The 25,335-nt window shown below is 39.7% G+C and overlaps 5 protein-coding genes and 2 long non-coding RNA genes across 8 annotated transcripts; 5 read left to right on the top strand and 2 right to left on the bottom strand.

The window, feature by feature from the left end:
- Positions 1–18: 18 nt before the first annotated feature.
- LOC130692075 (NAD-dependent protein deacetylase sirtuin-2-like) lies at positions 19–2,330 on the top strand. 2 transcript variants are annotated; one of them, XM_057515152.1, is made up of 10 exons: positions 20–181; positions 444–616; positions 687–783; positions 856–1,062; positions 1,130–1,160; positions 1,233–1,357; positions 1,443–1,632; positions 1,743–1,846; positions 1,907–1,989; positions 2,059–2,330. In XM_057515152.1, the coding sequence occupies exons 1-10, from the start codon at positions 172–174 to the stop codon at positions 2,140–2,142; spliced, it is 1,104 nt and encodes a 367-aa protein (XP_057371135.1). In that variant the 5' UTR covers positions 20–171; the 3' UTR covers positions 2,143–2,330. The 2 variants fall into 2 exon arrangements, with proteins under 2 accessions (XP_057371134.1, XP_057371135.1); XM_057515151.1 differs by having other exon boundaries at positions 19–181; positions 687–1,062.
- Positions 2,331–3,533: 1,203 nt separating this feature from the next.
- On the top strand, positions 3,534–4,098 carry LOC130692088 (uncharacterized). Its single transcript, XR_009001341.2, has 3 exons — positions 3,534–3,704; positions 3,767–3,859; positions 3,950–4,098. It is a non-coding gene; the product is annotated as an uncharacterized LOC130692088 (long non-coding RNA).
- Positions 4,099–6,681: 2,583 nt separating this feature from the next.
- Positions 6,682–7,201, bottom strand: LOC130692089 (uncharacterized). Its single transcript, XR_009001342.2, has 3 exons — positions 7,074–7,201; positions 6,919–7,011; positions 6,682–6,828 (listed from the first exon to the last, which is right to left on the bottom strand). It is a non-coding gene; the product is annotated as an uncharacterized LOC130692089 (long non-coding RNA).
- An 821-nt stretch (positions 7,202–8,022) lies between these two features.
- On the top strand, positions 8,023–10,458 carry LOC130692064 (transcriptional protein SWT1-like). Its single transcript, XM_057515136.2, has 7 exons — positions 8,023–9,180; positions 9,242–9,350; positions 9,431–9,642; positions 9,705–9,790; positions 9,855–9,998; positions 10,055–10,237; positions 10,319–10,458. Exons 1-7 carry the CDS (start codon positions 8,095–8,097, stop codon positions 10,395–10,397), a joined length of 1,899 nt encoding a protein of 632 aa, XP_057371119.1. The 5' UTR covers positions 8,023–8,094; the 3' UTR covers positions 10,398–10,458.
- Positions 10,421–13,742, bottom strand: LOC130692063 (ATP-binding cassette sub-family F member 1-like). Its single transcript, XM_057515135.2, is given in 6 exon segments — positions 10,421–10,999; positions 11,069–11,401; positions 11,403–11,926; positions 11,994–12,198; positions 12,257–13,506; positions 13,508–13,742. Coding segments are annotated over 6 exon segments (2,895 nt in total). The 5' UTR covers positions 13,604–13,742; the 3' UTR covers positions 10,421–10,512.
- Positions 13,743–14,582: 840 nt separating this feature from the next.
- On the top strand, positions 14,583–16,350 carry LOC130692078 (multivesicular body subunit 12B-like). The gene is made up of 3 exons (XM_057515156.2): positions 14,583–15,045; positions 15,109–15,549; positions 15,635–16,350. Exons 1-3 carry the CDS (start codon positions 14,748–14,750, stop codon positions 15,793–15,795), a joined length of 900 nt encoding a protein of 299 aa, XP_057371139.1. The 5' UTR covers positions 14,583–14,747; the 3' UTR covers positions 15,796–16,350.
- Positions 16,351–16,847: 497 nt separating this feature from the next.
- On the top strand, positions 16,848–17,591 carry LOC130692081 (uncharacterized). The gene is made up of 2 exons (XM_057515159.2): positions 16,848–16,986; positions 17,064–17,591. The coding sequence occupies exons 1-2, from the start codon at positions 16,975–16,977 to the stop codon at positions 17,589–17,591; spliced, it is 540 nt and encodes a 179-aa protein (XP_057371142.1). The 5' UTR covers positions 16,848–16,974.
- The last annotated feature ends 7,744 nt before the right edge of the window (positions 17,592–25,335 follow it).

Here is a 25,335-nt window from a genome sequence, read left to right as displayed (position 1 = left end):
GATGGCATTGTTTGCTTATGTTGGTCAATGACTCCATGTGACTGTCAAGCTTCGATTTTTTTGTTAAGACGAAATTCGGTCGTAGTAGCAGTTTTAATTTAATTTACTAGCGAAAGTGGGCCCTTTAAACGCCAATACATTTCGAAGCTTTTATTCATTTTCATATTTTAGATGTCGAAAGGTAATTTTCTAAAAATTAATTGCACGTGACTTATACCGCCATGGAATAATAATATTGATAAAGTGAGGAAAATAACTCGTTGTTATCACTATCACACTGCCTTTTATAAATTTGATAACATCTATAATAGAGGCTAAAAGGCAATGTTTGCATGCATTCTATAACCAATCTTTGGTTAACTCAGACGTTTGTGGAAAGTGTTTTAGGGAGAAAATCCTTTTTGTTTTTGTTTTTTGTTTGTTTGTCTCGTTTTTTTTTACAGATTTAAGTCTCACAACCAAAGATAAGACAACTAAAGGAAAAGGATGCAGTAATGATAACCATCAAAGATTGTCTGCTGGAGTCGAAGATAAAGAAATGGATAACTTAAGAAAATGGTTTTCAGACAAACTTGCGCTGGGACTTGGAAACAAAGATTTAATGGAAAAACCAAAAGTAATGAATTCAACTTGACTTAGGTTGTGTTGACTTAACAATAAAAAAAAATTTATCTTTTTTTTTTAAGGTTTTGCACACATTGGATTTGGATGGAATAGTGGACTACATTAAAAGTGGAAATGTGAAAAACATCATTACAATGGCAGGAGCAGGCATTTCTACATGTAATCATAACAGAGTCATTCTTGGTAAATATAAACTTACTGGATTTGTAATATGGCTTTTCATTTTTACAGCTGCTGGCATTCCTGACTTTCGAAGTCCTTCAAGTGGCCTTTATAGCAAACTCTGTGGATTTGACTTACCTTATCCAGAGGCAATATTTGAAATTGAGTATTTTCGAAAACATCCTGAGCCTTTTTTTGCCATGGCTAAAGAACTTTATCCAAAGACATTTGAACCTACTCCATGCCATTATTTTCTTAGGTTATTGAATAAAAAAGGTATTAGTGATGTGTTTCATTCCCTAAACTGCGCTGCAAAGTTAGCTTTCGGCACATTTATCTTTAGGACTCTTACTGAGACATTACACTCAAAACGTGTAAGTTTTATGCTGCTTTAGTGCTTTTTTTTTCTAATTGATAATAATTTTGGTACATATTTGTTGATTTAGTGATGCCCTGGAGCGAGTAGCTGGAATTCCAGCGGAAAAATTAGTTGAAGCTCACGGAACACTCCATACCTCACGTTGCATCAATCCAGAATGCCGTGAAGAATACGACCGCAAGTGGATGACAGGTAGTCCTAATACCTGCTCATTTAGAAGATTTTTTTTTTTTTAGTTTAGCAGAATTTAATGAGAATGTATCATTATGTTAAACAGAAAAAATTCTTGCGGATGTAGTACCACGGTGTGAAAAGTGTAAAGCTGTAGTTAAGCCAGACGCAGTTTTTTTCGGCGAACCGCTTCCAGAACGCTTTCGTTTGGTTGAAGAAGATTTTCCAAATTGTGATCTGCTAATTATTTTAGGAACTTCACTAGTTGTTCAGCCTTTTGCATCTCTTGTTGATCGGTAAGCATAATGCAGCGCTATTCTTTTAACTCACAGTTGATCATAAACGTGAAATTCTCGTTGGCGTGTCATCGTCCGAACGTCTCAATTGTTTTCGCTATTTTGCCTAGAGTTCCGCCTAGATGTCCGCGCCTTCTGATCAATCACGAGGAGGCAGGAAACGAAGACCCAGTTATGGTTGTTCTTGGTTTTAGCTGCGGCTTGCAATTTCATGGTGAGATGTTTTACTAATGGTAATAATCGAATATTCCAATAATCTATTAGTGACAACCAGGGGCAGACAATTTCCGTGACGTTGCTTGGCTTGGTGATTGCGACGAAGGATGTTATCTTTTTGCTGAGAAACTTGGCTGGAAGGTAATTTTTTGGTTATTGAATGAAATTGGGCTAAGAGTGCGTACTATTCGTAGTTATCTTCTTTTTCAGGATGACCTGAAATCCTTGATTGAAAACGGATGTCAAAGCGAAGCCATTCCCACGGTAGAAAGTGGTGCTACGGGAAGTACCTAATTTACAAAAGGCAAAGTCCTTGAAAAGACTGACTTGTAAACGTCTCGTTGAAGTGCCCAATTTGTTTGTGTATTATTGAATATGCTGATGAAAATCTCAAGCTCTTCAAACGAATAGTTAAAAATTCAAATGCTTTACAAAGTTTTCAAACCCCAGATATCTGATTAAAGAAAGTTAAGTGTTCTTAACAGTGAATTATTTTCAAACAGTGGTTACTTAACAATGGAGTTGTCATTTTTAAAATTAACAATTTTAGTTTTGCGATAGGCATTCTGTCTAGATAAGATGATCTAGCACATCACCGACCGCGTTTTTTACTATATTTATCTCAATAGATGGCGTTAAGTGTAACAGGGATTCGACACAGGTATGTTGGTCACAGGTTACAGAATTTAAAATACACGATTTCAATTTGAAATTCAATGAAAATCACCAAAATCAAGTTTGTTTTTCCCAGCCCTTTACGTAATGGTTTTTGAAATAAACGTAGAAAAAAAGTGATGCGCTAGCGGGTGACAGCACTTAGTTTCCTTTAGTTTTCAAAAACGGGTGGCTTTACGACAAAATCAATCACGGAATCGAAATTAGCTTTTAATTTTAATCATACCGTGTGATTTTTGTCGCACTCCAAGAGTTGGCGTTTTTTGCGGATTTTGACAAAAGTGGGAAGGCTATAGCCTTCTCACTTTTTCATTTTTGGCTAAAATATAGACTTGATTTAACGTAAATGATATGGCAACCCGTTTTACTATGGCAATACGTTTTACACAAAAAAAAAAAAAAAATTTCGCCAAAATAAAAAAAAATCACACTTTTTTCTTTTTTTCCGACACGTAGCCATCTACCGCTCAGACTCGTTATTACTGGCGTAGGCAATTTCAGTCCATTGGATGCCATTCGCAGTTAGTTCATTAGCGTGGATGGAGAATAACGCGTGGCTGGAGGAACAATTGAAAAATGGATAAGATAATACAACAAAAGGATGGTAAGTATAAACATTATTATATTGGTTTTCACTTATTAATTATTGTTTATTAGATCAAATTACGAAGCTGCAGGCCCAATTATTGGAACGACACAAAATATTAGATAACAGCAAAGCTAAGGATGGTAAGGCCTAATATGTAATGATTCTATTTATTTGCTTTTATTCATTTGTGTTTTGTAGCTCAAATTTTGAGTCTACAAGCTCAGCTAGGGGAAAAGAACAAATTGGAACGGAACAGTTTCCAAACAGTGAAGAAGGTTTTTCAAAACTCTTCCCTAAGTGAACGTGAGGATGAGTTGGCATAAGGCGAACACAGTCAGGTACCTAAATTTTTCAAATAAGAATTCAAAATAAGTATAGAATTTTAACAAACAATTATTTATTGTTTAGTTATTCAGTCCACCACCTGACAGTGTGTTAAATTTAAATTCTGTTAGCGCTGCACTAAAAGAATCGTTAGTAATAAGTCCATGCAGCGAAGAAATTGAACAATTGTGGGACCGTATTTGGGCCGAAAATGGGTGTGGTACGGAAACCGAGATATGGCACGAGTTCAACATAAAACGTGGATTAGGTACTTTTTGGTTTTTTGTCTATCGAAAAAGTATTTTTAATGCTATTATTTTGCATTCACAGAATTTTAGCAGGGGATCAAGTCAAGTCTGGAAGTGTTACAGGAGGGAAGAGTCAGCCTACAGTTGAAAAAACACTGAGTGCATTACCATTAAGGTATGAGGTAAAGTAATAGAGTATGCACATTGTCTAATGAGAAGTACCATCTTGTGTGAATGAATCCTGTATAACAGCAATCCTTTATAGTTCTGTCACAGCTAGAAGCCTCAAATAATGCTGCTTCTCTGGCTAAAGAACAACTTGTCCTTTACGTTCAGAGTGTTGGGGAAACTGGGTACTTAAATGGCCCTAAAGATGTTTTAATTTTGCTGCCATTGCAGAGATGAACATCATACATGGACTCTTTAGGTATGAAAGGATTTTTCTTCAAATAATTTTGAATTTATGACGAAGAATTTTATCCAATAGGAAAGGATTTTCATGTACTGGGAACACAACTATCAACAATGCAACCTTCTACAGGTGCTAGTTTATCATTCAAGAGCCTTATACAATGATGTTAATCTGCAATTTGTATGTCCTTTCCAAAGCTTCCACCAGAAGTTGAATCTGTGAGTCATATAAGTTACATGATCAACAATTGATATGTTTAATGGTGTTGTTTTTCTTTTCTCAATATAGATTAATAGTAACATTGGATCTGAAAAGATTCTTGGTTGGGGCAAGACACTGAATAAATTGTATTGATTGGATGGATGACATGACATTTCTATACTTAATTCGGATTCCCCAGACGGTATTTGATATTTAAAAAATTGAAGTGCATATCTGGGCTCCCTTCTTTTCTGAAGCCCCGTTTCCCCTTGACTCATAATAAGCCCGTAGGGGGTCATGCCCCTACTGTACGGTATATATAAAAACAACATATACCGAGGTTTGGAGGGCTCTGGCCGGAAAGGGGACGTGGGGTGTCCGCTTAGTCCGATGATGTGTTCACGGAGGGTGACGTGGCTGCCCACAAATCCGAACTAAAGGTTAATCGCTCCTGTAAAAATGTTCCAAATCTTCAGCTCTTCTTCCGGCTTCTCTTAGCCAATCACCGGGTAATCTCCCCGGTGGGTCAACAAGGCAGTGTCTCCCCCTGCCTGGGTTGACGGCAACTTTTGAAAGGGCTATTATGCCTTTTTAAAGTTGCAAAAATAATTGTAATGTGCAGAGAATTGTCAATAAATTTTTTTTTATAAAATTTTTTTTGCAAAATTTGTCTCTTTCATTGTCTGTGTTCTGTGTTCACACATTACATTTATCAACTTTTTTTTTTATTTAGCTTGCACAATTCATCTTTATTGTTTTTGCCACCGTTGTATCGTTCATCTGTAGGTATTCAATTATTATTATTACAGTATTTGAATTCTTGAGGAACAACGTGTAATACATGGATATTTTCTGAAGTAATTTTGTATTTGTATATTGTTTTACTGGTATGGGAATCGATCCCCAGACATTCAGCGTGCAACGCCGATGCTCTAACATTGAGCCACGAGATATATCTTAAATTTTTATTATCGCATATCATATGTTATTGTCTAGGATTTTATGCAGTCTTTAAAACTGAAATATATCTTTATCTTTTATATTCATTCATAGCTCTGTGGTTTTAGCTGCACATCTTAAACATGGGTTCAAACCCATAAGATGTGTAAAAGAAGTAGAATGAATGTAAAAGATTATATTGCAGAATTGCATTTCAGTTTTATTGTAACTGTAAATGCCAGTCCACAAGTCACTAGAAAAAAGCCTACTTGACATTATATGATTCATGGCTCATTGGTAGAGCATCAGCGCGGTATGCCGAACATCCAGGGTTCGATCCCTCGATAATAATAGATTGCTTACAGATTAACGATAAACCAATGGAAACAATGCTTACCAGCGAAGGTGGCAAAAACCAACAAAGCAAAGCAAAAAACAAAAAGGTTGATGAATGTAATCGAATACTTACAGCTGAATGATACAACGGTGGCAAAAACAATAAAGATGAATTGTGCAAACTAAATAAAAAAAAAAGTTGATAAATGTAATGTGTGAACACAGACAATGAAAGAGACAAATTTTGCAAAAAATATTTTATAAAAAAAAATTTATTGACAATTCTCTGCACATTACAATTATTTTTGCAACTTTAAAAAGGCACAATAGCCCTTTCAAAAGTTGCCGTCAACCCAGGCAGGGGGAGACACTGCCTTGTTGACCCACCGGGGAGATTACCCGGTGATTGGCTAAGAGAAGCCGGAAGAAGAGCCGAAGATATGGAACATTTTTACTGGAGCGATTAACCTTTAGTTCGGATTTGTGGGTAGCCACATCGCCCTCCGTGAACACATCATTGGACTAAGCGGACACCCCACGTCCCCTTTCCGGCCAGAGCCCTCCAAACCTCGGTATATGTTGTTTTTATATATACCGTACAGTAGGGGCATGACCCCCTACGGGCTTATTATGAGTCAAGGGGAAACGGGGCTTCAGAAAAGAAGGGAGCCCAGATATGCACTTCAATTTTTTAAATATCAAATACCGTCTGGGGAATCCGAATTAAGTATAGAAATGTCATGTCATCCATCCAATCAATACAATTTATTCAGTGTCTTGCCCCAACCAAGAATCTTTTCAGATCCAATGTTACTATTAATCTATATTGAGAAAAGAAAAACAACACCATTAAACATATCAATTGTTGATCATGTAACTTATATGACTCACAGATTCAACTTCTGGTGGAAGCTTTGGAAAGGACATACAAATTGCAGATTAACATCATTGTATAAGGCTCTTGAATGATAAACTAGCACCTGTAGAAGGTTGCATTGTTGATAGTTGTGTTCCCAGTACATGAAAATCCTTTCCTATTGGATAAAATTCTTCGTCATAAATTCAAAATTATTTGAAGAAAAATCCTTTCATACCTAAAGAGTCCATGTATGATGTTCATCTCTGCAATGGCAGCAAAATTAAAACATCTTTAGGGCCATTTAAGTACCCAGTTTCCCCAACACTCTGAACGTAAAGGACAAGTTGTTCTTTAGCCAGAGAAGCAGCATTATTTGAGGCTTCTAGCTGTGACAGAACTATAAAGGATTGCTGTTATACAGGATTCATTCACACAAGATGGTACTTCTCATTAGACAATGTGCATACTCTATTACTTTACCTCATACCTTAATGGTAATGCACTCAGTGTTTTTTCAACTGTAGGCTGACTCTTCCCTCCTGTAACACTTCCAGACTTGACTTGATCCCCTGCTAAAATTCTGTGAATGCAAAATAATAGCATTAAAAATACTTTTTCGATAGACAAAAAACCAAAAAGTACCTAATCCACGTTTTATGTTGAACTCGTGCCATATCTCGGTTTCCGTACCACACCCATTTTCGGCCCAAATACGGTCCCACAATTGTTCAATTTCTTCGCTGCATGGACTTATTACTAACGATTCTTTTAGTGCAGCGCTAACAGAATTTAAATTTAACACACTGTCAGGTGGTGGACTGAATAACTAAACAATAAATAATTGTTTGTTAAAATTCTATACTTATTTTGAATTCTTATTTGAAAAATTTAGGTACCTGACTGTGTTCGCCTTATGCCAACTCATCCTCACGTTCACTTAGGGAAGAGTTTTGAAAAACCTTCTTCACTGTTTGGAAACTGTTCCGTTCCAATTTGTTCTTTTCCCCTAGCTGAGCTTGTAGACTCAAAATTTGAGCTACAAAACACAAATGAATAAAAGCAAATAAATAGAATCATTACATATTAGGCCTTACCATCCTTAGCTTTGCTGTTATCTAATATTTTGTGTCGTTCCAATAATTGGGCCTGCAGCTTCGTAATTTGATCTAATAAACAATAATTAATAAGTGAAAACCAATATAATAATGTTTATACTTACCATCCTTTTGTTGTATTATCTTATCCATTTTTCAATTGTTCCTCCAGCCACGCGTTATTCTCCATCCACGCTAATGAACTAACTGCGAATGGCATCCAATGGACTGAAATTGCCTACGCCAGTAATAACGAGTCTGAGCGGTAGATGGCTACGTGAAGGAAAAAAAGAAAAAAGTGTGATTTTTTTTTATTTTGGCGAAATTTTTTTTTTTTTTTTGTGTAAAACGGATTGCCATAAAATGATTCTGATTGGAAATTGAACGAGAATCTAATTTTTAATCTTTACTAAATTCACAAAATTTAGCAACAGTGTTTTCGTCGCGGCAACGCTTATCCTTACTTTTGCAGACGAAGTAAACATAAACAACTTAGCCGTTTTATTTTGCAGTTTTTGAAGAATCTTTATTTGGAGCACCAATGGGATTTTTCTATAACTTTGTCTATTATGGGTAAAGAAAAGAAATCCAGTAATGCTAATCTGCCTCAGATGAAGCATAATTCTATTGTGCAAAAAAAACGAAAAATGAAGACTAGTGTGATTTTGGTCAATAATAACACAACTAAATCTGATGGTATAAGAAATCTCGTTGCATCAACGAGCGGAGCGAGATCCCCTAAACTACAGCACGATATTATAACATGCACCCAGGAGGGTCAGCCTTCAAAAAGTTGCAAGAACCATAGACTGCAAGAGGCCCATAAAATTCTGAATAAAAAGCTATCTTTATCCAGTAGTGAAGATGTGATGGAATGGGAGCCAACGGAAAAGGAAGTAATGGAAACACTTTTTGAATTGAGAAAAGATTTTTCTGCTAGAACAAGCCATAGTTCTACTGAAAATTCAACCAGAAGGTCGGAACCAAATTCTAATATTGCTGCATACATAGTTATTGATACCAACATATTCCTGTCACATTTGCCCATTGTGAAAACATTAACAGAAGATGAAGAATTTAGTTCCAAAGTCCAAATTTTGGTACCGTGGATGGTATTACAAGAACTTGATTTCATGAAAAGCAACAGACAGAATAAGATCAATTTGGAAATTGTTGCAAGAAAAGCTGCAACCCTCATTCTAGAGCAAATAAATAAAAAAAATTCCTTCTTCAGAAGTCAAACACTTACTGAATTCAAAAGTTGTATCAATCTGCTACCTTATGAGAATGCTGATGATAAGATCCTTCAGTGGTGCCTTTACCTCAAAAACGAAATGTTGTCTGATATCATTCTTCTTTCAAATGATGTCCTCTTTTGTGCAAAAGCATCTGCAAATGGAATACAGCCAATGCAGTCAGCGAATTTCATTCCAATATTGCGGCAAATGCTTCTGGCAGAAACCGCCTGTGGCTCAGGGCAAGGCACTCTAACTAATTTTGTGAAGAACACACCAAATCATTCAGAAGATAGCTCAGATGAGACACCAGGTAGACCAAGTAACCACCAACAAGATCCTTGCAGAAAAAACGAAGTTGTAAATGCAACATCATTCTTATATCAATTCGAAGAATGCATTGTGGATTCCATGAGCCAGGTATTGACTTAAAAATTATGTTTTAATCTACATGCAATTTGTAACCTTACAATTCCACCAGCTGCTTGAATATGAGATGAAACAAGTATACGAAGACATTTGGCACCAGATCGTCTTAATAAAGCCGCCTTGGAATTTTCGAGATCTTCTGCGTTGCATAGATAAGCATTGTGTGTTCCTCTTCCTAAACTGTCTCACAAGATTAATGGATCTTCGGCGGATGTAATAACGACCATTAATCTGGATATAGGGATTGCCGTTTTCGGATACATTTATCCTAAAGACATGCAGCAGAAGCTGAATCATCTTAGCAACATGTGGAAAAATATCAAAACAAAGGTTACTGTACAGCAAGAAGAACGCGAGATGATTCTCCAATCCGCTATATGCATCTTACAGTTGGTACAAAGAACAAGAAATCAGTTCCGTTACGCTCTGCAAAAGGCTATTGACGGACTTCAAGTATGGCCACTATTTCCCATAATAAATCACAATATAAAAATAAATTTATATGTGCTTCACAGAGATTACTACAACAAGATGCAGAGCTGAACGATACTTTCATTCTGGATCTGTTTACTCGTGTTTGGGGCCGATTTAACTTTATTTGGTAAGTTTCTTTTGTAGAACGACACATCATTAAACTAGTGTTGCTTACCGCATACATTCCATAGCGGAACGCTGTCTGATGCCGTTGGTGTAGCCCATCCCGAACTTCAGTATGAACCCGATTCAACTTGTCCTACTCTCCAAGAAGTTAGGGACGGCTTACAGAAGTTAAAACCTCTTTTGCTTGGAATGGAGGGCGCCATGTCTAGGTCTGCTTGTAAACGTTTCAACCGAGTTCCTTTTTTTATAGATTTTTCGAATGCAGTTTCCTGCAAAACAGCGAAACCTCTCCAGTGTGTCGGTTGAGGCAGGACCGCAGTTTACAAAATGTGTCTCGTTGCATCCTGTTGTCCATCAGAGAGCTCGGTTTACAGGTAAAAGAAACCGCTACAGCAGAATCTTCCTTGAGTCGCACCATGGTTCACTTCGCATCAAACGCACAGCATAGGTAACCTAGCAAAAACATAGGATGAAAATTACCAATAGCCTTCTTGGTTAAATTTATTTTCTTCTAAACAATTTGTTTAAGAAAAAAAATGGAGATTGGACTTGAGCAGCTACGGGTTTATATTCGCGTGCTGGATTCCGTTGCTTCCAAGTTGCACTGAGTTGCCTTATTTTTCACTCTTGATTCTTGTACAATTTCATTCATGTTTATTCTCAACCCCGCATACAAATTACACGGAGGAAAAAAAATCAGGAGCTGTGTTCTTTTCCACCTCATCACAGGTTTTCATTTGCCAATTTTGCGGCAACGCTAGGATTGTTAATGACTTCTCCAAGACTGTCCAGCAATTCTTTTCGGTAATCGTCGAAGCCACCCTCAATTTCGTTTATGGTTTGATCTTCAATAACCCAAAGTTGACAGTTGGTTTCACGGATCAGCCGCTCGTCGTGGGAGACTATAATTACACCACCCTTATAGTCATTGATGGCCTCAGCCAAGGCGTCGATAGATTCGATATCCAAATTGTTGGTCGGCTCGTCCAAAATTAATACGTCAGGAGCATTCAAGCAGAGTTCAGCCAAAGCAACGCGGGCCTTCTGACCTCCAGATAGATCTTTATTTTTAATGGTATGTGCATGCGAGGCCAGTCCAAATGATCCCAACTGTTTTCGAGCTTTTTCGTACGGTAAGTTAAACAACCGCATCAAGTATTCAGCTGGATTTTCTTCTGCTGTCAAATGTTCACCAGAATGCTGATCGAATCTGCCGAAAGAAACACGAGCGTGTTAAGTATGTAAATTATGAATAACCAAGAGGCCAGAAAATAGCTACCTTCCCATTCGCAGACGATGATTCTTCCTTTGTTCTCCTTGTTGAGGTGTCAGTTCACCAACCAGTAGTTTCAGAAATGTAGATTTACCAACACCATTAGGGCCAACAATTGCGACTCGTGATTCCATATCTATACCGAAATCACACTTCTTAAGAAGTGGCCTGTTTGCATCGTAACCAAACGTGACATTATGAATTCCCAGGACAGGCGGCTGCAACGGCGGGGGCTCGGGAAAGCGAAATTTAACGACGTAATCCCTGGGTCTCAGCATTAGCTCAACTGGCCCTGCCGAATCATCATCGTTCTTTTGTAATTTGGCTCGATTTTTCTTGTTTCTTGGTTAGTGCTTCTTTCTGTTTCTTCTCTGCAGCCTTCTTGGACTGGCCCTGGGCTTTCAATTCCTTTAGCCTCTTCTCCTGTTTCTCATAATCCTTGATTTGCTCTTTCCTTTTTTGCTGGTGCATCTTCTTAAACATGGAGTAATTTCCCTTGTAGTAGAAAAGCTTTTCCATATCCAAATGGATAATATCCGTGCAAACATTGTCCAAGAAAGACTGGTCGTGGGAAACGATTAACAAAGTTTTTTTCCACCCTTGTAGGTAGTTATCCAACCAAATGACGGCGTTCAAATCCAAATGATTGGTAGGTTCATCCAGCATCAGAAGAGTAGGCTCCAAATAAAGGGCTCGACCAAGGGAGACACGCATTCGCCAACCACCACTAAAATTTTTGGTTGGCCGATTTTGCATTTCAGCTGTGAAACCGAGACCGGCGAGAATTCGTCGGGCTTTAGGTTCCGCTGCATCGGCACCAATCGCTCGCAATTCTTCATACACTTGGTTTAATTGTTGCGTCACCTATATAACAACAGAAATGAAGTTAGAAAGAGCCAATGTGCATTAACGTATTTTACGAATTATCAACCTTCAGGTTTCCTTTGCGTTGTTCTTTCTCTAATTTATCAGCTTCTTCAAGCAAAGCAGTTCGTTTAACATCTGCTTTCAAAATAGCTTGCACTGCGGGTGTATCGTCCGCGACAACTTCTTGCTCACACAACAATACGTCAATGGAAGGAGGAATCTGTAGTGATCGTGTCGATATGTGGCGTAGCAAAGTTGTTTTTCCATGTCTTTAAATACAGAAAAAAATGAATTTGATTGTTAAAAAATCTAAAATAACTTGCATACCCATTGGGCCCAACAAGACCATATCTTCGTCCTTGAGCAATAAGAAGGCTGGCGTTAGAAAATAAGCTTTTTCCCTTGGCAGCTATGCTAAAATTTTCAACTTTGATATCAACTGCATTTTCTAATTGTGCCAACTTTTTATCAGATTGCTGAACTTGGGATATGGTGAAATTATTGTCTAATTCACTGTGACCCATGCCTCCTTTGCGAGTTATCATTTCCATTTGTTTATCATATTCCATTTGTTTCTTAAGCTTCTTCTTGTCCTTGTGAGAAAGCTTCACCTTTTCTTCTGGCTTGCTTTCAGGTTGCTTTTCGCCATCACTGTCATCTGAGATGCTGAAGTTATCTTGATCTTCGACAACCGCAAGTTCTTTCATTTTGTGGTTCAATTCTTCTTCCATTGCAGCATTTGCTTTCTTGGAAGTTTTTTTTTGTTTACTTTTATTTTTACTGATAGACGTGGGTTCTTCGACAGCTGGAATATTCTCATCTACCTTTGGTTTGAGAATTGGGAGCTGGCTACTGGAATCCTCATCAACAACATTGTTTTCTACCAAATTACTGTTTTTCCTTGTAGGTTTTTTATTGCTGTTGTCAGAATCACCTTCATTTTCTTCCGTTTCATGCTGTACCTTAGTGAACTTTTTGGATAAATCTTCAGTGTCACTATCATTGTCTTCTTTAGGACCCTTCTTTTTCTTGGATTTTTTGCTCTTAGCCTGGCTCTTGGGTACAACTTCTTCATCACTTAGCTGAATTTCTGGAACTTTTGGCTGATCACGGGATGATTCCTCTTCTTCGCTATCAGTCACATTAGCCTTCTTTTTCTTGGATTTTTTGCTCTTAGCCTGGCTCTTGGGTACAGCTTCTTCATCGCTTAGCTGAAGTTCTGGAACGTTTTGCTGATCATGGGATGATTCCTCTGCTTCACTGTCAGTCAGATTAGCCTTCTTTTTCTTAGCTTTGACTTTTTTGGCTTTGGGTTTAACATCTTCATAATCATCAGACTTGATATTTTTTAGGTCAATCATTTTTACAGCATCATCATCGCTATTCCAACCATCATCATCTTTCTTTGCCTTCCCTTTCTTTTTAGCAGACTTCACAGGCTGTGCTGGTTCTGCTTTTGACGGTTTTTGTGGTGGCGGTCCTTCTTCATCACTCAATTCCAATTCAGCTCTAAGGTTTCTCATTTTCTTACTCTTTGATTTCACCTGAGCTTTAGGTTCTTCTATATCACCTTTAGCATTTCTTCCCGCTTTTCGCAGCCTTAATTGGGTCGACCACGTCATCGTCACTCGGCCAGTCGTCGTCTTTTTTTGTTTTACCTTTCTTTGGAGGCATTCTAAGTTAATATATTCAAAACAACTCTTTTTTGAAAAAAATATGTTATTTGATATTGGGAGTAAAAAATTTCGGCAAACAGACTTATTTTTTCTGGATCGAAAATGTTTTCACCGCAAGAACAATTTTCACCTCTTTCTCCTGCGGAGCGCACTAACCATATGGTTTTAGTTTGCCCTCAGTCGCTGGAACCCAACATCGCAGACTACACTTTTCAAAAGAAATACGGGTAGCATCGCAACATAGCAAAGGCTGGCAAGGAGAGTCTTCGTATGGACAGACCAGTATCATAGATTAGATGTGCCTAGCTAGTAACTAATCCTCGCTCCCTCTGACAGCCCTGCACCCTGCGGAGAAACGACGCACTACACTGCAAAACTTTACCTTCTCCCAGTCAAACATCCGCTTGGTGCAGGTCAGTCAGAAGGAATAAGGCTTATGAATTTGACCACGGTTCGTACAGCAGTAGTTAAACCATCCAATCTATGACTCTGGATAGACCATGGGAAATTGGAAATGGAATATGGATTATAATTCATACACTTCATGGATCGAATACAAAATTCATTTACGTGTCCTTTGTTGGAAACTTTGTTCATTTTCAAAACATCTCTCTGGTTCAGCCCTCCCTGCTACCCCCTTACATTGGAGCTCTGATGTTCTTTATTATTTTCGCAAGGCAACAGCGTTCCTAGATGAGCTCACAAGTGAGCTGACCCCAAAAAAGATATTACATTATGCGCATGCTGCCACCTGGTGGTCGATAGCTGTAGCTATCCGAATTCTGATTTATGTCTAATAATTGCGTCAGATCTCGACTTTTTCTGTAAGATTTGTATTTTTCATCGATGTCACAAAGAAATGGAAGTTTTGTCTATGAAAGAATCAAGTTACTCAACAATAAAAACAAAAAAAGAAGATATAACTGCCATTGGGTGGCGTAGTTGGCCTCTCGGGGCAAATGGCCGTAGATGGTATCTCTTCTCACCTAAAGTGTCTGGGGGATGTGAATTTTCAAGGCCAAAGAGCGAAGACCCGAAGTTTGACTTTCCTTTGTGAATCATCGTGTCACTTCGAGAAAAGTGGAGACCTGGACCTTTTCTTGTTTTAACTTTATCGCCCTGCAAAATTGAAAGTAAACAGGATGAAAGAGCTCTACAATACCTTACCTTTACCAGATGATCGCCCTGTTACTGCCCTGTGTGTCGTAGAAGATCCTTCTAAATGTCCTCAAGGTTATACAGTTGTAGCAAAATCGCACGATCAAGATTTAGATGCAGATTTATGGAAAGATGGATTTTTCGGCAAAAGAATCACGCGATATCTGTGCTTGTCAAAAACAGAAGGCCCTTCTGGTTTTGTCATCGACTCTCTGTGTGTCATCAATGACAAAGATGCCCCTCCCAATGGTTATGTCTTGTTGTCAAAAACATACGGAACAGGTATAAGAATAATGTAAATTTAGCACATCTTCAGCATGTTTAACAATTTATGTTTTTTTGTAGAACAACGAGCTTGGAGAAAACGCCAATTAACATACAGGCTCAGTGAAAGCAGCTCAGTCTTTCTTGCCATCACTGATATTATAATTCTCAGTAAATCTAAGAAAGCCCCAGAAGGTTTCACCATGGGTGGAGAAATAAATGGACTGGTGTTATGTTACAAATCAGCACCATTACCAGCAAATCCAACGTTAACTAGGGTTTTGCCACCTCTTCCATCAGTCAACTTGAAATCCATCCCTACCTCCGATTACACATCTTCTGGCTCAACAACTTCACCTACCCCCTATCCTATACATTCTTCCAACATCAACCCTATTAAATCTCCAGTAAGACCAGCCCCACTTCCACCCCAGACAAATTCCAATCCTTCCTCTAATGACAACACAGTTGAGAAAAATCATTTTATTGTCATATCTACATCTACACTGTCAGGTTTCACAGGTAGGTAGGCACATGTTAAAGCCGATACAATTTGCTTTGTATGATGGAAACTGTTGTTAATCTGTTTTATTTCCGTGAAATGCAGGCTTGGAAGGGGTTCCGTTTACATTGGGACCCAGAGTACGAAATGGAATGAACCCGTCAAAATCGAATGGGGGTATTAATCTCCAAAAATCAGCTCAAGAAATTAACGCCGAGTATCAGTATTCATTTGCTACAGAAAGAGAAGCTTTGTTACGATTGTGACCTAACTTTTTTCAGCCCGTTAGCAATTTCAAATACCTCTTCCAGACTCTCTTTCGCGTTTTCCTTTGTTCTATTCAGTGATAATAACATATTAGTTTTTGTTTCCATTCGCTATTCGCGTAGAAATAACCAAAATCGTGAAGGGTTCTAGCTTTCAGACCTCTTTCATATAGCTGGACTTTGACGCAAGTCCACCCATAACTCCTGGTCTTTGCTTCATTTATTGATGAAAACCTTGTTCTATGTTTTTCCGCCTCTGTTCTTAAATCCCTATAGTCTCCGAATTTGTTTCTAAACTCTCGTACACGTACTAAACGATATGTTTGCGACCTAGAACAGTTGTGTTATTCGCTGTCTATTCTAGAATTTCGCTAACATGCGTAATTGCCAAATTTTTCTTGCCTCGGTAAGGAATGCACATTTTACGATTTGGATGTCTATTGCAACCGCCCAAAATAGTGTTGGCTCGTTTGCCCGACTTTTGTTGCACATTGTTCTTGTCTAGAAATGTCATGCCACAATTGTGCAACCTCAATACAACTCTTGTTCGATTGATTATTACGTCGGCTATTCTAATTTACACAACTAGTAGAAGGCACAGGTAATGTGATGTATCAACCGGTTGAGTTATAATGATTTAAATCAAATATTTGCTAAACGATAAGCAATCTGTATAATTAGGAAATCCTTAAAGCAACGTCACGTGTGAAAAGTGTAGTTGTTTAGACGTCATGATCGCGGCATTTCCCATGAACCACACCCATTCGCCAGTTCCCTGATTTGGTCTTGCTACTCAAATACGAGTTCAGCAATGCCCTTGCGTTGAACGTTGTTATAGATTCGTGTTATCAATCGAATTCTGGTTTTTTGGCAGTGCCAGTATACAGGTGACGGGATGGCGAAAAGGTGTGGTCCATCCAAAACAATGAAAGAGACAACTTCTTTTTAAAATGAATCTCGTCAAACAAGAATTCAAGGTTATTTTGCTCCTCTTGTAAAGGATTGGTTTTGACCATGAATATTGTAAAACAAAGAAAAGAGCTCGCGGAAGCTAAATGCAGTTCAAGTAAAGGGAGTAGCCACTTGCCCAGTGGCCAATTCGACCGATATAAAAATGAGGACCGAATTTCGATATGGGCACTTGTTCACCGCACCTTCTGTCGATTACAAGCATTCAACATGAAATTCTTGGTAAGTCTTTGTTTCTCTTTTAAATTGTGCAAACTAAAGACTAAAAGCTAAAAACCTGTATTATTTACAACGAAAAGATTTTGAGCGTCATCTTGGCTTGCGCCTCAGCCCAGTACGTCCCGTACAGCCAATGGTCGCCGTACAATCCCCAGTTTGTCAACGATTTGTACTCGAAGAGCGTCGATTTGAACAAAGACGGCCAACCTGACGTCCCAGTCTACCCAGCCGTTCCTGCATTCGTGCCCAGCTACTACCCTTACGCTGGTTTGGCCTCTCGCACTGGGTATCCTTATCCCTACGGCGCTCCCTTTACCTACCCCTTCGTCCAGGCCGGCTCTGCCGTTGTCGCCAATGCTGAGCCAGTTGCCACCAAGACCACTCGCACTAAGCGCCAAGTGGCCGTTCTCCCTCACAAACCATCGGAATTCCTCAACGATTTCGCATTCAGCAGCGTCGATTTGAACCAAGACGGACAGCCCGATAACACCGTATTCACACGCACTTTCTTCCCGAACGTTGCTGGTACGGGTGCTCGATTCGGTTATCCGTTTTACCCTGGATACTACCCCAACACCTACCCATTTGGCAACGGATACTTCGCTTAAGCACGTCACCAACAGTCCACAACAAACCATCCGAATGAAGCATTGTTATCTCGTTTTTCTCCTATAAAATATTTTGCTGTTATAATTCTTCTGCTAAGGAATACAAATTTTGATTGCATAATTTGTCGATCTCCAGTTATCAATTCCTAGTTAAAATAACGCAGCGAAGCATGGATGAATGCTATGCAATAATTGAGTCTTTCTTACCGTGTGCTCGATTATCTGTGCAGGATGTTTGACGAAAATTGGCTAAACTCCAGCGGAGGCCACCTGCTGGACAACGGGTTGAAACATGTCCGTTGGCAACATCTTTTGGTGCTGGTAGTGGTTTCCATCGCGCTTTGGATGTATTTCACTGCCAATATTTTAAACAAAACAATGTCAGAGTTTACTTACAGAATTTCGCCATCCCCAAATGTGTTAGTCACTGTCAAGTAAGAGCAAAAGTGAGCCAAAAGAAAAAGGAGGTATACAATTCCCTCAAAAACAATTGTGTCCTTTCGAATACACAAGAACTTTAACACCAACAAATAGTTCACTGCACGCAGCACACAAAAGGATTCTCGATGTCAGCTGACACAGATGCTTAACGTGTTTTGTTTGCAATTACAAACATTCCTTAGTCATCTGATGCTGAGCACACTGTCACTTTTCGAGCATTACGAACGATAGCGTGTTGTACGATGCGTCATCATCGCCGTGTGTTTTGGCTAGCAACATTGTGGATGAATCTGCTGCAGTGAAGCCCTACGTGAAGAGAGATGGGCGCTATCGAAATCAACGAACTATGATTCAACATGCGTCCTAACATAAATAGAAGAGCAAATTCTGAATCTAACGTCGGTAGCAATGCGATCCTTCGGTTAACTGTATGTCGGAAGGTGGTACTTAACTCGTGGGCCAATTTGCTGATCGTGTTCGTTCCCGTTCACCTAAAAGCTCCACCGATTTGGTAGTCTAAACAAGAAAATGTGCATATTACGTCTAAGAAATAACCTCCAGCTAAAAGAAATTACAGTCTTCTTTCTAGTTGTGTATATACATATAATTGGATACGGTTTGCTGTATATGTATATACTTTCAGACAAATAAACGTCGATGTTGTAGGATTAAAAAAAAAAAAAAAAAAAAGGGGGAATCGGTATATTGTTTCGCTCTTCCAGCAGCTTCCGCTTATTGAAGTTTTTTTTTCTTTCTCTTGTCGCTAAAGTTGGAGCCGTTGGTGAACATCAAAAGACTTTGTTTGTATGGCCCTTGCTGCTGCAAGCGCTCCTGTTTCAGTCTACGTCTATAGTTTTTCAACTGTCCTGCTGTGCGCTACGTACTGCTCTTGCTGGCCCATAAACATTCAAACGAGTGATGCCAGACTTGTTGTGACTCGTCCTGTTCTTCTTGCCCGGCCTTTTGTGTCTTTCTTTTATCCCAACAGCACATCGCCAGTCGACTTTTGCCATTTCACGGGGCTGAAATTTCTGCATTTGCAAGTAAGACTGCGCATGTTGATACGCCTACCACACAGCCAGCCGAATGGCGACGTACCTGTGTTAGGAGCCATTACAATTTCTTTACAAGACACCGCACAGATGGCACGAAATCGTCGACCTATTGTTATCCTCCCATTACAGTTCTCTTTCGGGTAAACAACACGGGGCTGCCTGTATAGGAGATAAACTATGAGGCTAAATGCTCGATAAAGAATAACGTACAAAGATTTGAGCCCCACGAATTCGGCTGGCGTTCAGACCTTGTTTGAGGAAACGTGGCTAAAAGCTGCGGTATTCCAACGTGTTCTGCGTGTCGATGCAACGTGCAGATATTGGGATGAACGAGCTTTAGCAGCGCGCTACTCAGTTCTCCCACCGCCACCACCATCCACGGCAGTAATCCTCCAGACTTGAACAGCTTCTGACCTATTTGCTTTTTGCTGCTTATTTTGGCCAATTTGTTACCCCATTGTGGCTTTGACATTGGTGCGTTACCAAACGATTTCTGTGCGTGTGTGTCTGTAACATTGTCATTAGAATAGAATGGAACCGATCGAAGATGTTCAGACGACTGTGGCAGGGACAGCGGACGTGTTTAAGGCTGTTGCCGAGATGGACGTTGTTGTTGTTGATGTTGTAGCAGCTTCTGTTGATCCAGTGACGGCAACGACGGGGCAACAACATCCGCGGCGTCGACCGTCGTCCATCAACGGTGGCGTTTCGTCTACAGCCAACAGCGGTGCGGGAGGCAAGCGTCTCTCGACGAGATCGACGACGGCGTCTGTTACATCGGCTGGGTCGGTAATGCGCCGCTCTTCGTCATCGTCACAGCAAAAGCCAAATCGGAAAAAAAGCAGGGCCAACAGTAGCAGCTCTGCTGCTGACATTGGTGACATTTCCGCCAGAGTTCAACTGCGGAATAAGCTGCTAGAGCAGGAAGGGAGGCGCTCATCTGCACGCCGATCGCAGCTTGAAATCAACGAGCAACGGCACAAGAAGAAAACAGGCGTCCCGTTGGCAACCGCTGTTACTCTCTCCAAACAGTTAAGTTGTCAAATATTTATACTTAACACTACATCTTCAACTAAACTACAAGGCGATGCAACGCAAATGAAACGAATGTCTGCATGAACGGGTTGACCCAACGTTTTCGCGAACCGCATTCAACGCCATTTTTTAACGACAGTTACCGAATCCAACTAGTCCAATAAACTTGGATAAAGACTTAAATGATTGATCGAACTGGGTATTGCAAAACTTCCTAAACAGGATACCGGACAAGTCCATAAATTCATTCATCCAAAACATTTGGCATGTCCATCGTCCACATCGACGACATGGTACCATTCGACATTTGTTTATGTCCGGTACTAACTAAAGCTAAGCGTTGGAAGCAAGGAATGGCCGGTCAGGTACATTGGCTACAGGAGCAAGAAAAAAAAAAGATAATACGTGTGATATAACTGCCATGACGCATTATGACAAATTTCGATGGAGCGTAACGTCTATGACTGTTGGCTTCGGTTAGCAGATTAATAAATTCATTGCCCGTATCCGGTACAAAAAAAAAATATATTATCAAAAATATGGCATAAATCGTGAACGACATGATCCGTTGCGCCCACGGTAAAAATGTAGATGGCGGATTAATAAAAAAGTTGTTGCACGTCCGGGCCAACTGACTGTACACAGTTGAAAAAAACATTGATCAATTTATAATACGTAAGTTACAAGTCTTTGTCGTAAGGACAGGTAGTTATTGGTCCTGTGCCAGTTGAAGGATCATGCACCATCTAGCTTCAACCAAAGTTTACGCTCATGTTAAATGACACGATACGTTTTTTGGCACGTCCTTTTCTTTTGCAGAAAGTCAAGTGTTTCATGCCTGTCGTTTTCATCCCGGGCTCAAGAATGGAAAATTAATTCAAGATTGAAATTAAATCATTGACTGTATTCCAAACTCTTCTTCAGTACTAATTCTATAGATAAAGCGCAACCCAAGTTATTTTTAGATTTACCATTAATGAATTTATTGATATGTAACAGTTACGAAGAAGAAGGAACCGAATCAGATGAAGACGACGAACGCAAAAAGCGGCTGACGTTCATTTTCGGAATTGTCGGGGCTACGCTGTTCGTCTTGGCCGTCTTGATGGTTGGCATCGGACTTAAAATGAGCTCTAACGCCGGCAATAACAGTAAGTACCATAGCACTTCTTAATACGTCTTTAACACTACCATTGCAAAAACATGTTCAGGAATTTGGGTTTTAGAGAAAGAAAGTTAAAGGATTAGATCTCTACAACCGACTGCAAAACCGGTTCAATGAAAAGAATGTAGGGGTTGGCAAAAAGGTAGGGTTCCTCCACTCATCAGTTCGTATTGAAAATCCATTCTGCAAAGATCCCCTACAAATGCGCATGAGTTCGCCACAATAGACACTTATGGAACGCTTGATAAGGAATGACACCCCGTGTGCAGTCACGTTTTGCTGCATTGTCTTTGAGAGTATATCCGTCATCAAGTGAATCGTCTTCAAATCAGCACCAACTTTGTACTCTATGATCAAAGAACAATCGTGCAAGTATAGTTAAGGATATGGTGATGTTGGAACGGAGGTGATGTCGAAAAGGACATCCTCTCTCTTTCCACTGATAAGAAAGAGCGAAGAAGAAAAAAACATGATGCTTTCAGTCATTTTCTCAATTGATTTAGAATACAAAAAGGTGCATCAGTCATTCATTGGGCGGTTGCCAGTTTGGAGCAAGCTCAAAAGTGAGTCCAAGTAGGGTGAAAAAAGCGACAGGGTTTGGGCGGGCATGAAAGGACGATGGTCTGTTCGGAATCGAATCCGAAAAAAACGATGATAAAAATTCATTTTACAATAGGGCCATCAAGCGTACAGCTGAATTACAGACTTGTAATAGAATCGATAAACAAATGACCTAAATCCATTGGAACGTGGGCACAGACATATCGATACGCAGGACAGAGCCAATATTCCTTTTTCCAATGTGGAACGGAAGAGGTAATCTCTTTGTCTGACGACTTGCAACCAATTCTTCCCGAGTTCAAAGAGTAAAGGTATTTAGCATACTAGGTCTCACGCATAAATACCAGCTGGGTTAATAACGGCATCGAAAATATGACACCCAAAGCACGATTTGGCTACGGCCCATACACATTTGAATACATCAACAACATAACCAGCGTCATCTTGTTCATAGCGTGAATAGAACGAGACAAACAGTTCTACCCTGCCGCATAATCACAGATAAATAATGTCGGACCTTTTCTTTTTGGTGGATGACTCAGATTTCTCTCCATAACGTCGTTGTTCTTATACCTTGAAATGCACGCTGTTGCATCGATTTGCACTTCTCCCTTCAATTCAAACAAAAAGATCAAAAGGCCTACGTTCAATGAATCTGACCAAATGCTAAAATAAGTCTGTGGAATAGCCCTGAGCTCTTCGACCTACACCGTTCTTACAACATTTCTACAATTCCACTTACAAACGTTAACACAAAAGTGAAGAAATTTGCAATAGCCACTCACCCAAAAGCATGATTCATCTCAAGTCAGGGAAAGTCTCACTGGCGCCGTTCACCTTTTGTTTATGGATTGCAAGCCGCCAAACAGTGTTACGCCGATAATTGCAGAAACCACCATAAACACAAATAGAGTTGGCCGGCAAACGAAAGACAAAGACCATAGAAACAAAAGAACTTGTAATTACCTGGATACTGTTTGTCTGCATTTCTTGGAAGACGAACACAAGCGCCTCTTACGTGTCACGAACCACCGTCTTGAAGCCGTTACGTCGATGTAAAACAACCTGATGATGTTACGCAATTGTTTCACTTGGCTTCATTAGTTCTATTCTCATTTTACTTTGCGCACAAGGTGTGTCAACTTCTCGGCAGATATTCCCCGACTGAAGATCGAACTTGAAAAAGGGGGGCGTCAAAAGAAAGGTGAGGGAACGAAAACAAATGACCTCAAGCAAAAGAAAAAAAAACGATTAAGGGAAAAATGCAAACCTCACCTCTTATTGAACAAGTCGGTAAGCGATTCATGTGCCATTGGCGTTTGAAACAGAAACAAGGCCACGTCAAAGAATACTGACGATATGTGTGGCACACCGAGTTAACGCTTCAGGCTAACCCATCAGACGTAATGATGTTGTTTATGTATTTGGAGAAACAAAGACGGGCATAAATCACGAACTGCTTATTAATCTTTAGATGACGTGGGTTCAACTGAATACCTGTAAACACTATCCCAGTAGGCTATGACGACGTTATCTATCGGCGCTAGAATTACAAAGTAATTGCGTTACCATTATTTTTATTCGTTAGGATCCCACGTCTCTTTGTTATACCTGGGTTCATGTCTGTGTTTTTACTTTTGGTACGTACCCCATCCAATCATACCTCCGTTGTAGATATACGTACATAGATTCGTTTCCAGTATACCAGTTGGTATTGGCTGTAACAGGATTTCTCTCGACATGATTTCATTCCCCTCTAATAGACTCACTTATTGTGCGTTGCTCGGATACCTTCTGCGTAGATGTACTGTAAAGTATAATAAATGGCGGACTGTCAAAGTAGTCTTGTGACTTACAGTGTCCCATGGTTTCCATTCTGTCTATGGTACACTCTCAGACGACGTTGAAACTAATGTGCTAAGACATAGTGGATATACATTGATCCGCACATGAAATACCAGCCGAAACAGGCCTTTGCACTACTGGTCAGCATTTGGTGCTCCCAGTTTTCTTACACGCTCAAATCAAATTTGATAAAGTTGCAGCGTTTTATTGGATTGTTACTGCTTATTCGGCACACTTTTGTGCCTCTTGGATGGGTAATGCAGTTTGATACTGATTGGCCAAGTTTGCGACAAACATTGATTTTGATGAAAATGCACTCAGACAACATCTTGGTTAAAGGACTAAAATGAATGTTTGCGTATAAGCAAGGGTTGATGGATTCCTATTGAATCTGTCGATCAATCGTTTCGCTTTGTACATGCAATTATTGGCTGCTGCTGGTAAACAAGACGTTTTAAGCTAATAGACTTTGAGTGGAAATTGAATTGCCCTTATTTTTCTTTGCGTTTTTCGTAGCTCGTCTCGCTCCCTTTTTGTTCGCCGAACAAAAAAAAAAATCAATATGCACAAGAGTTGCATATCTCTTTCGGAGTCCTTCTCAGCATGTCCTTTATTGGGTTATTGGCTAAAAGGAAACAAATAAAGTTCCATTATGGATATAGCAGTTTGCATTTTACGCATATCTCTGCCATGTAACATGTTGCCCAGTATCTACACATCCGTTCGCTTTTAATTAAAACTTCTAATAAGCAGTTAAAGAATGAGAGACATTGTTCGTTCTTTTGTCCTGGCAAAGCCGGTTCTTTTCCACTCAATAGGATCACGTCTTTTTCTTTTGTCTTCTTTCACCCCCATCGAGGTGTTTCATTTCACCACAAGATTTGTAAAAGACCTCGAAGATTGTCCGTTTTATGCCACAATGCGTTACAACAGCGACCTTCACGAACCAACACAAGGCTCGATGGATAAATCGCATTTTTTTCGCACTGCACAACCATCACATTTCACGTTGACGAGCTCTTGTTGAAAGCGTTTGCACCGAACGGCCACTGAGCTTTCTAGGTCACGTTTTGAACCTGTCGTCAATATCGCAATAAAGCAAATGATTTGTTGGACAAATGACACGGCCAACACATAGACTTTGCACTGCGAATAATTGGGGTTTTACATGATGTTGTACATTTGTCAGATCGGTATCAGTCGTGAATGCGCGTCACTCGGCGTCGGGTGATGATATGACGAGGCGTCTTGATGTGATGTTGTCGTGTCAGACGCAAACTGAAATAGCACAATCAAACGGCTTCGTCCAAAATGCGGCGGCTGGTTTTTGAACGTAGACAGATCGGAAAGCCAAACATCAGCGAGTGTATGGGAGGATCGTCAAACAACAACTCTTCTATCGCACAATAAAAATCTTTATGCCAAACCATATTTTTGTTGTAGCTGCGCTATATACGAGAACAAAGAGCCACGTGAAGCAACGATAGGCGACGTGCCACATGAAGCGGAAGTATATAGATATAGGGATGTATTGCATTATTCAGCGGCACAGGGCAGAAGCGGAAGGAACACGAATATCAAATGATGGCAGTGCCGACGTTTGTTAGAACACGTAGATATTCGCGCTGCACTTGTGTGTATA

Source organism: Daphnia carinata, chromosome 1, assembly GCF_022539665.2.
Source record: "Daphnia carinata strain CSIRO-1 chromosome 1, CSIRO_AGI_Dcar_HiC_V3, whole genome shotgun sequence".
NCBI lineage: Eukaryota > Metazoa > Arthropoda > Branchiopoda > Diplostraca > Daphniidae > Daphnia > Daphnia carinata.
The sequence above is the reverse complement of the archived record's forward strand: the minus strand, read 5'-3'. Positions and strand labels throughout refer to the sequence as shown.

Excerpts from the sequence above, each read along its gene's own strand:
- LOC130692078 (XM_057515156.2), top strand. The coding sequence starts at position 14,748 with ATGAAAGAGCTCTACAATACCTTACCTTTACCAGATGATCGCCCTGTT. Across the intron at positions 15,046-15,108 it reads GTCAAAAACATACGGAACAG|AACAACGAGCTTGGAGAAAA; the intron begins GTATAAGAATAA and ends GTTTTTTTGTAG. Across the intron at positions 15,550-15,634 it reads TACACTGTCAGGTTTCACAG|GCTTGGAAGGGGTTCCGTTT; the intron begins GTAGGTAGGCAC and ends CGTGAAATGCAG.
- LOC130692075 (XM_057515151.1), top strand. Across the intron at positions 1,358-1,442 it reads CGACCGCAAGTGGATGACAG|AAAAAATTCTTGCGGATGTA; the intron begins GTAGTCCTAATA and ends TATGTTAAACAG. Across the intron at positions 1,990-2,058 it reads CTGAGAAACTTGGCTGGAAG|GATGACCTGAAATCCTTGAT; the intron begins GTAATTTTTTGG and ends CTTCTTTTTCAG.
- LOC130692064 (XM_057515136.2), top strand. The coding sequence starts at position 8,095 with ATGGGTAAAGAAAAGAAATCCAGTAATGCTAATCTGCCTCAGATGAAG. Across the intron at positions 9,351-9,430 it reads GCGTTGCATAGATAAGCATT|GGATTGCCGTTTTCGGATAC; the intron begins GTGTGTTCCTCT and ends ATCTGGATATAG. Across the intron at positions 9,999-10,054 it reads ATGGAGGGCGCCATGTCTAG|TTTCCTGCAAAACAGCGAAA; the intron begins GTCTGCTTGTAA and ends TTTCGAATGCAG.